Source organism: Misgurnus anguillicaudatus, chromosome 7 (genome assembly GCF_027580225.2).
Source record: "Misgurnus anguillicaudatus chromosome 7, ASM2758022v2, whole genome shotgun sequence".
Taxonomy (NCBI): Eukaryota; Metazoa; Chordata; class Actinopteri; order Cypriniformes; family Cobitidae; genus Misgurnus; species Misgurnus anguillicaudatus.
Genome location: NC_073343.2, coordinates 40793171 through 40808642, shown reverse-complemented (window position 1 = coordinate 40808642; position 15472 = coordinate 40793171). Strand labels below are relative to the sequence as shown.

The 15472-nt window shown below is 38.0% G+C and overlaps 1 protein-coding gene across 1 annotated transcript in view; it reads left to right on the top strand.

Moving 5' to 3' along the window:
* kiaa0586 (KIAA0586 ortholog) overlaps positions 1-15472 on the top strand; it is a 177882-nt gene that overhangs the window by 131270 nt on the left and 31140 nt on the right. Inside the window, exons 30-31 of the mRNA XM_055171508.2 lie at positions 1649-1767; positions 5212-5287. Of these exons, the coding sequence (XP_055027483.2) occupies positions 1649-1767; positions 5212-5287 (195 nt within the window). The remainder of the gene's footprint in view (positions 1-1648; positions 1768-5211; positions 5288-15472) is intronic.

Below are 15472 nucleotides of genomic sequence, written 5' to 3'. Positions count from 1 at the left end.
TAGATAGATGAAATTATACATATGTAGGTAGATAGATAGCTAGCTAGCTAGGTAGATAGACAGATAGCTAGCTAGATAGCTAGATAGCTAGATAGATAGATAGATAGATAGATAGATAGATAGATAGATAGACAGACAGACAGACAGACAGACAGACAGACAGACAGACAGATAGATAGACTCATGGATGATAGATGAATTAACGGATGGATAGATAGATATGTAGGTAGGTAGATAGATAGAAAGACAGACAGACAGACGGACAGAGAAACCAATAGACAGATAGATAGACAGATGAATAAACGAATAGACGGACTGATAGATAGATACATACATAGATAGATGAAATGATATCTTATTGACAGACGGACCAATGGATGGATGGATGGATGGATTGAAGGATGGACGGACACATGGACAGATAGATATATAGGACTGAAGATGTTCTCATACGCAATGACAACAAAGCTAGTCTGACATGTTTTTGCTCTCTGTGTGTTGCTGGCCTCCTAATACTGTTTAAATGTCACTTTTAGTTTTTTACATTGTTATTCCTTCAACTATTAATCGCTTTTTTGGCCATTAACTCTCAGTGTGTCCATTTGGGTGGCCTTGGACCCTTCCTGTTTTAAATGCAGCATATCTCACACCACCCGTGTTATATGATCACAGGGAATTGAGCCGTTTGTGCTCCAGGATCTTTGTGTGTGTGTGAGAAAGAGAGTAGGAGTGAAAGAAAGAAAGTGAGAGAGCTCAGGTCGACCCAAGGGAAGTCAGGCTTTCTGGATACTTCATCAGAATTCAGGCTCGGGGAGAAGAGAGGAAGCAAAGCTCTCTCCCACTCCGAGCATCTTTTTACACAGCCTGTGAAGTGTGTCCAAACATGACCACAGAGACGCTGCGCCGTTTCCAGTGATGTTTTTCGGATGATTGCCAGCTCCATATGCATACCTTTGCTTAAACAACTGATTGGTTTTAAATAGCAATCGACCAATATTGTTTTTAATTCTACAGTACATACATATTTATAAATGTCCAAAAATCTAAATGCAGAATCGAGTTTTGCATCCTACCTCAAAATAGAAATGGAGCTGCCATTAAATGATAAGTAAACGCCTCCTGTCCAAAAGTGTGTGGACAGTACACGTAAGTTATGAGTCCCGGGCTGGTGTAGGTTCCAAAGCTCTTCCTGTGTTGGACTATATCAATATTTACTTTAAGCCAAGACGGCTCCGCTCACAGTAAAATGAACCTCAGTGTTGCTTAGAGACGAACACAAAGCCCAGCAAGCACATACAAGAGTTCATCCTTGACGGAGCCAGAATTTAATGCTGTTTTGCTTTCCTCTTAATTCTAATAGAGTTCCCATAACAGAGACAAATCAAAGTTCATAATCACTAAACCATCACATTAAGACTGCAGATGCGCGGCTTGGATCTGTGTAAACATGTTGCAGTCAAGCTGTTTGCATACCTGGTTATAGGATTCTGATCGGATTTTAAACGGTTTAGTCATTATCTCTTTAACATGTTAGTAGTGACCATGGGGACGTGATTTACGATTATTGCAACATGCTTTCGTTAGTATCTGACAGACGTGTATTTGTAAAATACCAGAAATGATGTGCCGTTGTATCCGTGACAACCAGGTGCAGTAGATGGCGGAGTGTCAATCAACCTCACGTCGTCAAGGGAACCAAAAGAAGCTGAGGTTTATCATGTGATGACTTTCTCTTCACCTCAGCCCGAAAATATAGTACATCAACAGGTAAAGTGGCTTTATATGATGCAAGTCTGTCTGTGCGTGATAGAGAAATAATAACTTATTTCTTTGATGATATTTCAGAGAGATGAGTAATAGTGTGTGTGTTAATTTAATAAATCTTGTTAAAGAAATAGCGCACCCAAAAAACGAAAACTCTCATAATTTACTCACTCTCATTTGTGACCCCAATGGTGATATTTTGTCATTAGACACACAAGAACCAATGAGATCCATCGTTTCACCTCACAAGACATTTATTTTTATAATTATTATATTTATGGGAGTCATTTAAATTACTTTTATAATGAATGTACTTGTTGAGTCCAAGGGGGTCTGTATTGTGAAAAAAACAGGGAAGTGACTAAAACTGCAATTCATCGACTGGCCACTAGAGACAGGCTCCATAAAGGAGTCAATCCCATAGACCCCCCCCCCATGTAAAAATGCCCAACTTTACAGCAAAAAATAATATGTCTACAGCCTGGTACAAAAGTGTTTTGGTCTATATAGCTCATTTAGCGTGAGGGGGTGGATTTTTAAATTATATTAGGCCTTGGTCACTTGAGTGACGGGTGAACTGTCATTACAGTCGAGCTAGGCGGGCATGGTTTTGGCAACCAGGCATCTCAGCTGTACCCACTTCCCACCTCTTTGCCCATTTTCGGTTATCCACGAGTGGCGCGCGTTGACGCGCTGCCAAAATAGCAATGGTAGGCTTTAAAAATGCTCTTCGGAAACCTACGGGTGATGTCACAGACACTACGTCCATATTTTTTACAGTCTGGTACAAGATAGAATGAGGGCATTTTATTATAAAATATTTTTTGTGTTCAACTGAATAACATATACATATTGAATGGCATAAGGGTGAATAATTATAATTGTTTAAATTTTTTTTTTCCTTTAAAAAGTTTCCCTAAATAGTCTTTACTCACGCAAGGGGACATGAAAATCTGACTTTTTTGATGTTTAAGTGCTATAATTGGGTTCCCAGTGCTTCTGTCAACTTAGAACATGGAAGTATAGGTCTCTGCAGAACAATTTTGGGGCGTTTTCAAACTGGGGTTAGGCGTTTTTGACCATCCAATCAAAAAAGTACGGAAGGCCTGAAAAGTGTACATCATTATTTTTTAACACCTATTTCAGTTCTGCGGAGACGACCTTCTCAAAAATGCATTTGGGAATCGCCCACTCAATTTGAGCCAATCAGACAAAGAGATGGAAAACATTTATTTCAGTTTGAAGACGCTCCAAAATTGGGAAACGCCTCATTTGTGCCGCAAAGACCTCTTTCTCAAAAACGCATTTGGGAATCGCCCACTCAATTTGAGCCAATCAGACAAAGACCTGGAAAAACACCTATTTCAGTTTGAAAACGTCCCCAAAACTGGGAAACGCCTCTTTTTGTTCTGCGGAGACCTCCTTCTCAAAATTGCATTTGGGAATCGCCCACTCAATTTGAGCCAATCAGACAAAGAGATGGAAAAAACACCTATTTCAGTTTGAAGACGCTCCAAAATTGGGAAACGCCTCATTTGTGCCGCAAAGACCTCTTTCTCAAAAATGCATTTGGAAATCGCCCACTCAATTTGAGCCAATCAGACAAAGAGGTGGAAAAACACCTATTTCAGTTTGATAACGCCCCCAAAACTGGGAAACGCCTCTTTTTGATCTGTGGAGACCTCCTTCTCAAAAATGCTTTGGGAATCGCCCACTCAATTTGAGCCAATCAGACAAAGAGATGGAAAAACACCTATTTCAGTTTGAAAATGCCCCAAAATTGGGAAACGCCTCATTTGTGCCGCAAAGACCTCTTTCTCAAAAATGCATTTGGGAATCGCCCACTCAATTTGAGCCAATCAGACAAAGAGATGGAAAAACACCTATTTCAGTTTGAAAATGCCCCAAAATTGGGAAACGCCTCATTTGTGCCGCAAAGACCTCTTTCTCAAAAATGCATTTGGGAATCGCCCACTCAATTTGAGCCAATCAGACAAAGAGGTGGAAAAACACCTATTTCGGTTTGAAAACGCCCCCAAAACTGGGAAACACCTATTTCGGTTTGAAAACGCCCCCAAAACTGGGAAACACCTCTTTTTGTTCTGGGGAGACCTCCTTCACAAAAATGCTTTCGGAATCACCCACTCAATTTGAGCCAATCAGACAAAGAGATGGAAAAACATCTATTTCAATTTGAAAACGCACCCAAAACTGGGAAACGCCTCTTTTTGTTCTGCAGAGACCTCCTTCTCAAACAATGCATTTGGGAATCGCCCACTCAATTTGACCCAATCAGACAAAGAGGTGGAAAAACGCCTATTTCAGTTTGAAGACGTCCTAAAATTGGAAAACGCATCTGTTTGGTCTACAAAGACCCCGGTCTCAGAACACGTGAAGAAGAACAACCCAATAACTTAGTTTTGGAAAACCATTCTCTGCAAGCATGTGAAAAAATAGGTCATTAAAATTTGGCTCCCCTTGTGATGTCAAAAGGGGATCTTATTATAATAATTCCACCTCTTAATCTTTACTATCCAACCACGGCACTGCCATTTAGTGCAGAGTGAAAGTGATAATTCACAGCACATTTTAGTTTTAATTTTAACAAACCATCATCATGGCGATCAGTGTTTGCATTTCATCAGCTCATTTGCATTTAGAGGACACAACCAAAAACGGCAAAAATAAGTGTTCACACCTGCAAAGTGGCCATTTTACCATGCTAAATAAATTATCTATATGGTATTTTGAGCTAAAACTTTACATATAATGTACTCTGGGGACACCAAAGATTTATGTGATCATCTTAAAAGGATAGTTCACTCAAAAATAAAAGTTGTGTCATCATTTTCTCATCCTCATGTTGATTTAATTTTTTTTGAATTTCTTTTTTCTAGTGAACACAAAAGAAAATAATTTAATAAATCATGGGAAGCACACATTGACTTCCATAGTAGGAAAAACAAATACGATGTAATTCAATGGGTACTATCAGCTGTGTGCTTACGATTATTTATCAAAATATCTTCTTTTGTGTTTTTTAGAAGAAAAAAAATCTAATAGGTTTAGAAAAACATGAGGATGAGAAATTCATGACAAAATTTTGATCATTGGGTCAACTATCCCTTCAAAAAAAGTCTTGTGAAATGTCCCCTTTAAGTCATGATGTCCTGTCGGATCAATTAGAGTTTTTAAGCTCCGTCCTTTTTCTAATCACAAATACAAAGTGTACTCTCCTCAGTGCTGTGTTGACACTCCTGAGACCCTCATTAACCAAGATCTGTGGTATGTATGCGGCCCATTTGTGGGATTTACCCCCCTGAATGACGGAGAGATTGAAACTGTGTTCCCGGCTTTGTCTAATCTCTTTACATGGTGTCCACTCGACGCCCATCTTTCTTCTAATGTTGCTCTTGTCTTAAACTATCTCCTTTGTTTTGTGTTTAGAGCACAGAGATGACAGAGACGGTACACAGACCTGCACCAATACTGGTGAGGCAGTATCACAATGAAGAGGAACCAGGTACATACAACTTTCTTTCACGTTGGCTTGAATTTGCACATTTTATAAAAAAAAACATCTACAGCCAAAATATTCGGGGTAGCAGACGATGTTGACTCGGCCATGCTTCATTTAAATAAGAAGTGTAGTTTGCTTTGCAGCCTGTAGATGGCAGTGTGTCTATCCTACTTCTGCAATGTCTTATTGACGTACTGGGGTCAATGCAGTCAATGCTGTCAGTCCTTTTCTGAGTTGTGTGACCTCCCTATTATTGTCAGGGGTCCGGAGATGCTGAAATCAGCTTTTCAAACCTTATTCAGGTGTGAAGGGACTCAATTGAGACAAATATCTTCCTGATTGCAGCTGCAGATACAGCATTTGTATTTAGTTTAAGGTTTGGATGAAGAAATATGTGTATACGGAGAAGCTGAGAGTCGCATGGCTGTATATACAGTGATCTTCAGAGATGTTTGTAGAGATTACACAGGCAGGATTGGAGACATAATAACCCTCAACTTCACTTCAGAGAAACATGATGCTTTTTTATTACGTTTTATATAGGAAAGCATTGTGAATTCAGTAAATGGCTTTTTAGTAACACAAACTCTCATCTATCTAACAGCTGCTAGTGTTTAAATGTCGCGCACCTTTCCCTCAATAAGATTTTATTTTCTCACTTATAAAACTGATAATTCAGGCTATTACACATCAATGTGCCACCTTGTTGTTAATAACCAGTATACATTACAAACACCTGTGACAGTCCTGTCTGTCTGTCTATCTTTCTGCTTGTTATTATGTCAGAATTATTATTTATCTATGTCTGTCTGTCTGTCTGTCTTTCTTCGACTTAATGACCTGTTGCTTTAGTATTCAGCAGTTCAACTTGTATAAATGTGTAAATCATAAACCTTTTTTTCTTTTAACTCTTTCCCCGCCAGCATTTTTTTTAAGTTGCCAACCAGCTTCAGCATTTTTTGTGATTTTTACAAAAAATTAATTCCTTCAAAAAAAATGTTATTTTATAAACATACAATATATCAAATGAAAGAACAGACCCTCTGCTTTTAAACAACAAAAAAAGTCTCATCCTATCCTTATTTGTTCTCTTTTTGTCACTTCTCAAATATGGGTAGGTTTCTTTAAAAATACCTAATTTTTAACATAAAGCTGAGATAATTGCATTTTCGTAAATGACTAAAGGGATCTCTATTTTTGTTACAGATCAGATTTAGAGCGATGATCAAAACATACACAGAGTTTTCACTCTTTTTGGATCCATGGATGTTTTAGTGCAGGGGTCTCCAACTTTTTGTGACCAAGGGCTACCACAATGGATAAAACTAGAGTTCTACTTTTTGATATAGTCTAGTCAAAACTTTTTTGTTTTACCAGTTGATTTGATTTTATTTGTTGATATGTTTTATTGTTAAAATGTTAACATACATAAAATAAGTCAAGCTAATATGTAATAAATAAATATTCAAATGGAGGCAATTAAAGGCGGGGTGCACGATCTCTGAAAGCATATGTTGATATTTGAAATCACCTAAACAAACACGCCCCTACCCCAATAGAATCTGGACCTTCTGTTGAAAGACCCGACCCACACATACGCAACCCAGGCAACGATGTCGGTTAGTAGACACGCCCCTTACTGCTGACTGGCTACAAGTGTGTTTTGGTACTCGGCACAACTCCCTCGGCCAAAGCGTTTTTCAAAAAGCGTGCACCCCACCTTTAATAGAATGTGCTTTGGTGGGCAACTCACAGACACCGTGCGGGCAACATGTTGGAGACTACTGCTTTAGGGCCAGATTTACAAACAGCTTGTGCCAGCGCAAACAATAATTTTGTCATTAAATAACGACTGTCGGGATTTACTAAAGACGCGCAGTGGATAATTAGTGCTGAAACGGTGTGGTCTAGTTATTTTTGCAACTGATCTTTGTGGGAAGGGGATTATTTAAATGATTCACACAACACGATTAACTAATGTTTGTGTGTGATAAGACTGGTATTTGCGCCATTATTTAAGGCTGAAAAGAAGCATGTCTTAAATTACTTTGCGCTTAAAATGGCTGAAATTTTTGCTAAAAAAAGAGGCATCACATCAGAGAACACGTTTAGTAACGCTTCCCATTCACTTTTAATGGGTAACGTCATGTGTTGCCGAACTGAATTGTGGATCCGTCGCTGTTGAACATTTCTCAACTTTTTAAGCGGCAACGCATGCGTCAGCCAATCAGATCGTCTTATGCAAATAAACTAGGCAGAGCCAGCCAACTACGTTTATGGAGGACCGGAGCATGTGATTGGCTGTTGGCACCGCATCATACAAGCCTTCCGTCAAGCGTTAACGCTTTCGCCCTGTGTGAATGTACGGTTAGTGTTTTATAAGTTGAGTAAGAGCGCCACCTAGTGGATAATAGTGGAAATATGGGTAAAAACTCGTTAAAGGAATAGTCTACTCATTTTCAATATTAAAATATGTTATTACCTTAACTAAGAACTGTTGAATCATCCCTCTATCATCTGTGTGTGTGCACGTAAGCGCTGGAACGCGCTGTGACGCTACGATAGCATTTAGCTTAGCCCCATTCATTCAATGGTACCATTTAGAGATAAAGTTAGAAGTGACCAAACACATCAACGTTTTTCCTATTTAAGATGAGTAGTTATACGAGCAAGTTTGGTGGTACAAGGTGGAACGTGGCGCTTTTCTGGGCGGATTTAAAAGAGGAACTGTGTTGTGTGGCGTGGTGGCACTTTTGGGAGTACTTCGACTCGGCGCAGTAACACCCTCCCTCTCCCATTATGAGAGTGAGAAGGGGAGCGGACTTTTCAGGCGAGTCGAAGTACTCCCAAAAGTGCTATTACGCCATAAAATATAGTTCCTCTTTTAAATCCGCTTAGAAAAGCGCTACGTTTTATTTTGTGCCACCAAACTTGCTCGTATAACTACTCGTCTTAAATAGGAAAAACGTTGATGTGTTTGGTCACTTCTAACTTTATCTCTAAATGGTACCATTGAATGAATGGGGCTAAGCTAAATGCTATCGTAGCGTCGCAGCACACTCCAGCGCTTACGTGCACACACACAGATGATAGAGGGATGTATCAACAATTCTTAGTTAAGGTAATAACATATTTTAATATTGAAAATGAGTAGACTATTCCTTTAATGGTTGGGGAAAGAGTTAAATCTATCTTATGCGTCCTTTTTGTATTTCCTTCTACGCTCCATTCATTCATATATTCGTCTTTTCCCTGCTGTTCCCCACATATGTCTGTCATATAGTTATCCAGAGGCATTGAGATATATTTATGTGGACTCTTGCATTATATATGATTAGTGTGTGTTAACGGTTGAATGGACATGATTAGTGTCTGAACCGGTTGTGTGTCATTACATTTGCCTGCTTGATTTTCTTTCTTTCTCTCACCGTGTAATTTGACGCACCAGTAAAGCTACAGAAAAACCAGAGCTGCACGTCTGTTTGATTGAGGCTTTTACTTACTATACAAATAGCCTGGATATTACACTTTATTGCTGTAGTGATGTGTGCTGGTTTTTGTACGTATATACAAGTGCACACACTCTTTAGGTACAAAGGTGTACTTTTAAAAGGGTGACAGCTTTTGTATATTCATTTCTGAGAGCGTATCTGCTTTTTATCAGCACTCACACAAGCAATCGTTTGTGGCTTTTAAAGGAGGTGACAGCATTGAATGTTCCCCAAAGTGTTTCCTTATTTTCTCACTGCAATTCTATACTGTAAGTACATGACACGAAAACCTTTCGGTCGCAGCTTCACCCGAAACGAAGGTCATTGAACAAATAGAGCTTCTGTGGCCGTGATCCGTGCCTCTGCCTGATCTACAGATGGGTCGATTGTGTCTTCTAATAAAAGGCACAGTGTGCTACTGTACGCTCGGATCGATGTAGACATGACCTGAGCAACGTCCTCTGGTGATACATCTGCTCTTTCTGATTGTCATCTAGCTTTCAACCAATCAGAGAATAGCTGCTCTGTTCAGGCGTCCCAGTTCAGTTTGTACCCCTGACATCGAGGATGAAAAGGCAAGTTGAGGATGCTGAAATATTTGCGGCTTGTGTAACTCACTGTGGGTTTGGCCACAGATGTAGTGCGGTTGAGTTTATATAAGAATTTGATTCAGACGTACAGTATATTAAATTAAGTGGCATTTTATATTTCATTATTTTAATTAAAAATGCAATGCTTTTCTGTATACAAATACATTTTTGTTCTGTGCTGTTAATGATTTTACTTAAGTTATGTAGCCTACTAGATTGATAAGTTAAATAAGAATTATATAACTTGTATTACATTAAAGACAGGGTGCATGATTTTTGAAAAACACTTTGGAAAAAGGAGTCGGGCCGAGTACTAAAACACACTTGTGGCCAATCAGCAGTAAGGGGCGTGGCTACTAGGGATGCCACAATTCTCAATACATTATTGAACCGTTCGGTTCGACCCCCACGGTGCAATACGCGCATGTGAATTGCGGTTTTTCGGTTTGTCCATCCAAATCTATCAGTTTTATAGTCCCTGCACTTTTGTTAATGTCCGCGTCCGCATGATCTGCATGCTTACAGCGAGTTGATATCCAGTCACTGTGCGCTACCTGCGTTAACTCTGCTTGAACTCTGCTTGCAATGCTGGTGTCAGATTTCATTCGCGTGCGCACACCCCCAACAGAAATACGACAACAAAAAGCAGCAGAACGACTGTCTTTTAAATCTGAGGTGTGGATTAATTATTTGCGCGCGTAGATTACATAAAACATCACTGTAAAGATGCAAATTCGCGTGGGGCAATGCGAATGACGCAAATTGGGCTTGTTATTGAAGCAAATGCGCGTTATTTGCCTCAAACACGTCTTCCGTCCTCAAAAAGTTCAACTCAAGAAGAGAAAATGCGCATGATGCTAAGATAGACCCCACCAGTAATCTTGATTGAGAAACGCATTTTTGGTTTCTACACAGACAGCATGATGTTGGATTTAACAGTAGTGCAGTAAGGTATAGGCTTTATTTACAATGTAAAGTTTAATTTACTAAGTACAGGTATATAAAATGGCAACTTTATGTAATGTAATGAATTCACATGTTCCCCAGTTTGAATAGGATATCATTTTTATATGTCTTTATTTAATTATATCTTATATTATTGTATCAATACACTAGAAATGTGTAAGATGATTTTGCATTTACAAAAAATAAAGAGAACTGCAATTAAAACCAGTATTTTTGCTTCTTAATATCTCGCTGTTCCTGTTACCCAAGCACAGAATAATTAAAAAACACTTTAATAGGCCAAGGTATCAGAACCGAAACCGAACCGAAAACCGTGGACAAGAACCGAAATACGTATTGAACCGTGAACTAAGTGTATTGTTGCATCACTAGTGTCTACTAACCGACACCGTTGCCTGGGTTGGGTATGTGTGGGGCGGGTCTATCAAAACAAGGTCCAGATTCAATTGGGTTAGGGGCGTGTTTATTTAAGTAAGCAATAAGGTACGAGAGGCTGTGCTGTATCGTGAATAAGTAACGGCTGAAGGGCGTTGTTAGGCACGACGCGAAGCGGAGTGCCTGCAACCCCTTCAGCCGTTACTTATTCACGATACAGCAGTTGCCTCGAGTACCTTATTGCTTTTATAAAACGGTTACCACACAATATTAAAGTAAAAAAAATATTAGTGCAACTTTCATGAAGTTAAATCAATAAAAGCATCCCTTCCGCTAGAAAAAATAGTCCCTGACTGCGAACAACAACATGAAAGTTCAAATAAAAACAACAAACTGTTCTCAGACTTTGTCTCATTATATGTTTATGTGTTGCTAAGGGTGTTGCTAGGGGCGCAGTGATATTAAATAGAACCGTTGGGTGAAGCGGTCATAGCAGTGTTTTATTGTGAATAAAGCACACCTATTGACCAATCAGAATCAAGGATTGGAACTAGCCGTTTTATAAGTGATTTTAAATATCAACATTGGCTTTCAGAGATCATGCACCACGCCTTTAAAGGTGCATTCATGAGAAAGAAACGTGACAATTCTGAAATGTAATGGAAAATGATTAAAAAAATGCTTTATAGGGATACTCCAGACAAATATCAAAATTATCCCATGGTTCATTCCCCCTCAGCCAATATCTGAGATAGAAATGTCCATCATCTTTCAGACAAACACATTTGGAGTTATTTTAGTAAATGTCCTTGCTTTTCCAAGCTTATAATGGGAGAAAACAGGGATCAGGGAACAACTTCTGATTTTGAAGCCCAAAAAAGTGCATTTATCCTTCACAAAAGTAATCCACATGGCTCCAGGGGGTTAATAAAGGTGTTTTGTGGGTAGTCAAAGTGATATTGTCAGACAAATTTCCATATTTTAAACTTTATAAACTATAATAACTAGCTTCCGGTAACGACGTGATCTTGCGTGAGTCCAAGATCACATTGATTACCCGCAAATGACCTTTAATAACCCATTGGAGACGTGTGGATTACCTCTGTGAATGATTAATGCACTTTTTTAGGGTTTAAACTTAAAAGTTGTTCTTCCATTTACAAAGCTTGGAAGAGCAAGGACATTTACTAAAATAACTCCCAATGTGCTCGTCTGAAAGATGATGGACATATGTATCTCGGATTGCTTGAGGGTGAGTACATCATGGGGTAATTTTGATATTTGTCTGGAGTATCCCTTTAAAAACTTTAACAGAGACTTTGCATGGATATTTAAACCCCCAAATATCTGAGATTTTTGTTGGGCTAACAATTTTACTTTTCATAATAAGGTTGCCATTTGCATGGAATTGCCCTTATATATTTATTTCATAATAGCTATATTTTATTAATTATATAGCTATATTATTATTTTATTAAGACATTAAGCTCAGTTCATGTACATTCACAGATATGACACTCATATTGCACAACCCATAAAAGACTCTCTATCCTGACGTGAAAGTGGCCATTGGTTGAACACTGGACCCTTGTGTGTGATATATTGGCCCCTCTGTAGAGCACAGGAAGGGGATGAGGGCACACATTACACACACACAAGCTCGCCTCTTGAGAGCCACAGCGATAAACTGTTTCCAAGCTGCTCAGTCGCTCTGTTTTTATTGGGATCCAAACATTTTTAAGGTGTTGAGAGCTGTGTTCTGCTTTGCTATGTGCGGGTTCTGTTTCTTGAACTCTTTTCTGCACTGTAAGCCCATACAGGTTGATTGAACCTAAAAAATTTATGGAAACTCGTTGCCCTAAAAAAGTTGATTTTGCCTGGTTGAAATAACAATTAATTTTAAGTTTAATGTACTTAATGTTTTAATTTCTTCCAATGCACTCTTAACCCAGATTAGATGACATTACTAGAAATGTGTGAGGAAACCTGTTGCATCACTTTATATTACTTTTGATGTTATAAATAGTATTATAACAAAAATTAATGACTGACTTTAAGTCAATCATTGAATAAACGTGATTCTCCACAGAAACACACAAAAAATGTGTTTTGACATACATTGTAAGTACAGTGGAGAGAAATACAATATAATGTTTTGAACAGGGTTCATGTACGGAAACACTGATCACCTGAACGGTGACTTCACAAAATTATCATATACAACAAAACAACATCAATAATATAAGAGCTTGAACCTATATGACATTTTATTAACAAATATTTGAATAGAGAAAGTTCTTATCAGTTTTTAATTTGTGAAAAAGCAAAAAATAATCTAAATATTCAGGCGCAAAGGATTATGGGTATTCCTCACAACATGAACTAATAATTTTAAGTTCATTTTACTTGAATGTTTTAGTTTAATAGATTTTGTAAGGTTAACAATTAAATCAACTAAACTTTTTAAGCTTTTGTTTCATTGGTTGAGTAAAGACAATTTCTGGGTTAACAGTGTGTAATAATAACAAGACTGCAAACATGTTCGGTTAAGCAAATTTTAGTTGTGCCCAATGAGAACAAAGTAACGTGTATTTGACTGCCTAATAAATGACTTTGCATGCATGCTCCTGCTGCAGAATTTTAATAGCAATTAAAACTTATTGTTATGCAGATCATGCAGGAATCATTTATGCTTCAGCAAGTCAGATTGCAATGGCCTTTCTTTACTTATTTGAAAATGCATAGCTTTTGTATTTTAAAGTCCCCATGAAATCAAAACTGACGATTCTTATTTTTAATGAAATATTGCAGTGTTTATTATAAAAAATATCTGTGTGGGTCATTATTTGAAAAAAAAGTAATGTGCCCTCGTAAACTTTAATCAAAATTTAAAAAGAAAAACATTGCCTTGTGGCGATCATTCTTTGATGACATCAGCATCCGTTGAATTGTCTGTCCAATTTCTAAATAAAACACCTACTTTTCTATATCCAATCAATTCACTGTGGAAACACAAGTCATGTCTGCTATTTTCCTCGTGTGAGATTCGGTTTAACTTCGGTCACAATATGGAAGTAAAGTCTTCCTGTTCACGGTATTTAGATTTTTGTTAACTCTTTCCCCGCCATGGACGAGTTATCTCATAAATTAGGAGAAAATGATTACGTATCCGTATTTCCGCTATTATCACTAGGTGGCGCTCTTATGCAACTTATAAAACACTGAAGCATCCACTGATTCAAAAACAGTAAATCTCCGTGTATGTTTTGATTATTATTCTGAACAGGGTTTCCCGCAGCATATTTCAGTTAAGGTGGCCCTCCTAAGCTTGGAAACCCTACCGCCTTAACTAGGTCGTCAATATACAGTATATAATAAAATATCGCTACCCAAAAGGCCGTCAAGTGCATCTCGGGAAATAGCGCGTACGCGCATCACACCGCGAGCGGGGACGCGCGCCACACGGACGAAATGAGAAAGACGTGGTCCGGACCGCCACTGTCTGGAGGATAACTAGCCAGTTGATAAAACATCTCGGAGAATAGCGCAGACAAGCTTCACACCGCGAGCGTGCACGCGCACCACACGGCCAAAATGAGATAAGACGGTCCGTCATGTCTGGAGGATAGCCAGTTGATAAAACGCGTGACCGTGAGAACTGTAAGTGGACTTATGTTTTGGGGTTATTTAAGCCTGTTATTGTATTAGTCTATATTTCTATAGTTTGAGCAACCTGCTAGCTAGGTTTCATGTGCCTGTTGATTAGATAGAATTGTTGAGCGCTCTTGCTCACTTTATTTATGTGCATTATTTATATGCTACAGTAGTTACACTCCTTTAAGATAATGTAATTAATAGTGGGAAATAATAAGTTTTTACAATTTTGGGGCTATCTATCATTGTTCGCCAGATGTTCTACAACATTTACTTTAGTTTGTGTTTATTAACCCTTTAGTTTCACTTCATCACGCAGCTATTCCTGTTAGAGGTATCTGTTAAAAACATTAAATTCATTAATAATCTAGTATGTGTTCATTTTTTGTCATAGTTTCTTAAAAATTGTTTTATTTGAGTGTTTTAAAAATAAATCTTTCATTTATTTATTTTATTAAAATATTTTAATTGTCATCATGACGCTTACGCCCCGCCCCTTTGATTGCCACGCCCTCGGCTCCACCCACCCGCCAACCCTACCACCTTAACTAACAAATTTTCTGTGGGAAACCCTGCTGATCTGATCTTTAACAAAGTCATTCACAAAAATTTAATTGTCTTAGCTCTTTTCTAAAAAAAAGAACATTTTCGAAAGGCATTAATCTTTTGTGAAATCATAAAAATGTTGGTGCTGGCTGGCAATTTTTTTTAAACGTTGGCGGGGAAAGAGTTAATAAATAAGAGTATTGTGTAACATCAAACACGCACAACTTAATTCTTCTCTAGTACCATCTATTGTAACCAAGTTTTATAAACGTCAATAGTATAACTTGACACAGCCATCAACACTATTCAGTGTCGAACATATTGAAAAGTTTGGTATTATTTATTCGATTGTTTAAACATGGATTTGTTATTAATATAAGTCAATATGCTTTCAAGTGACTTTGTTAGCATAAGTTACATTGTATACATGTATATAATCTAGTTTGTTTTACATATGAATTGAACTATAGACAGATGTTAGGCCTTCACATGCGTAAGATAAACAGTAAATATTTGCGTTCACTTTAAAGCAGTCCAGATTTCTGTGATGCGCTCTGAAATTCGAC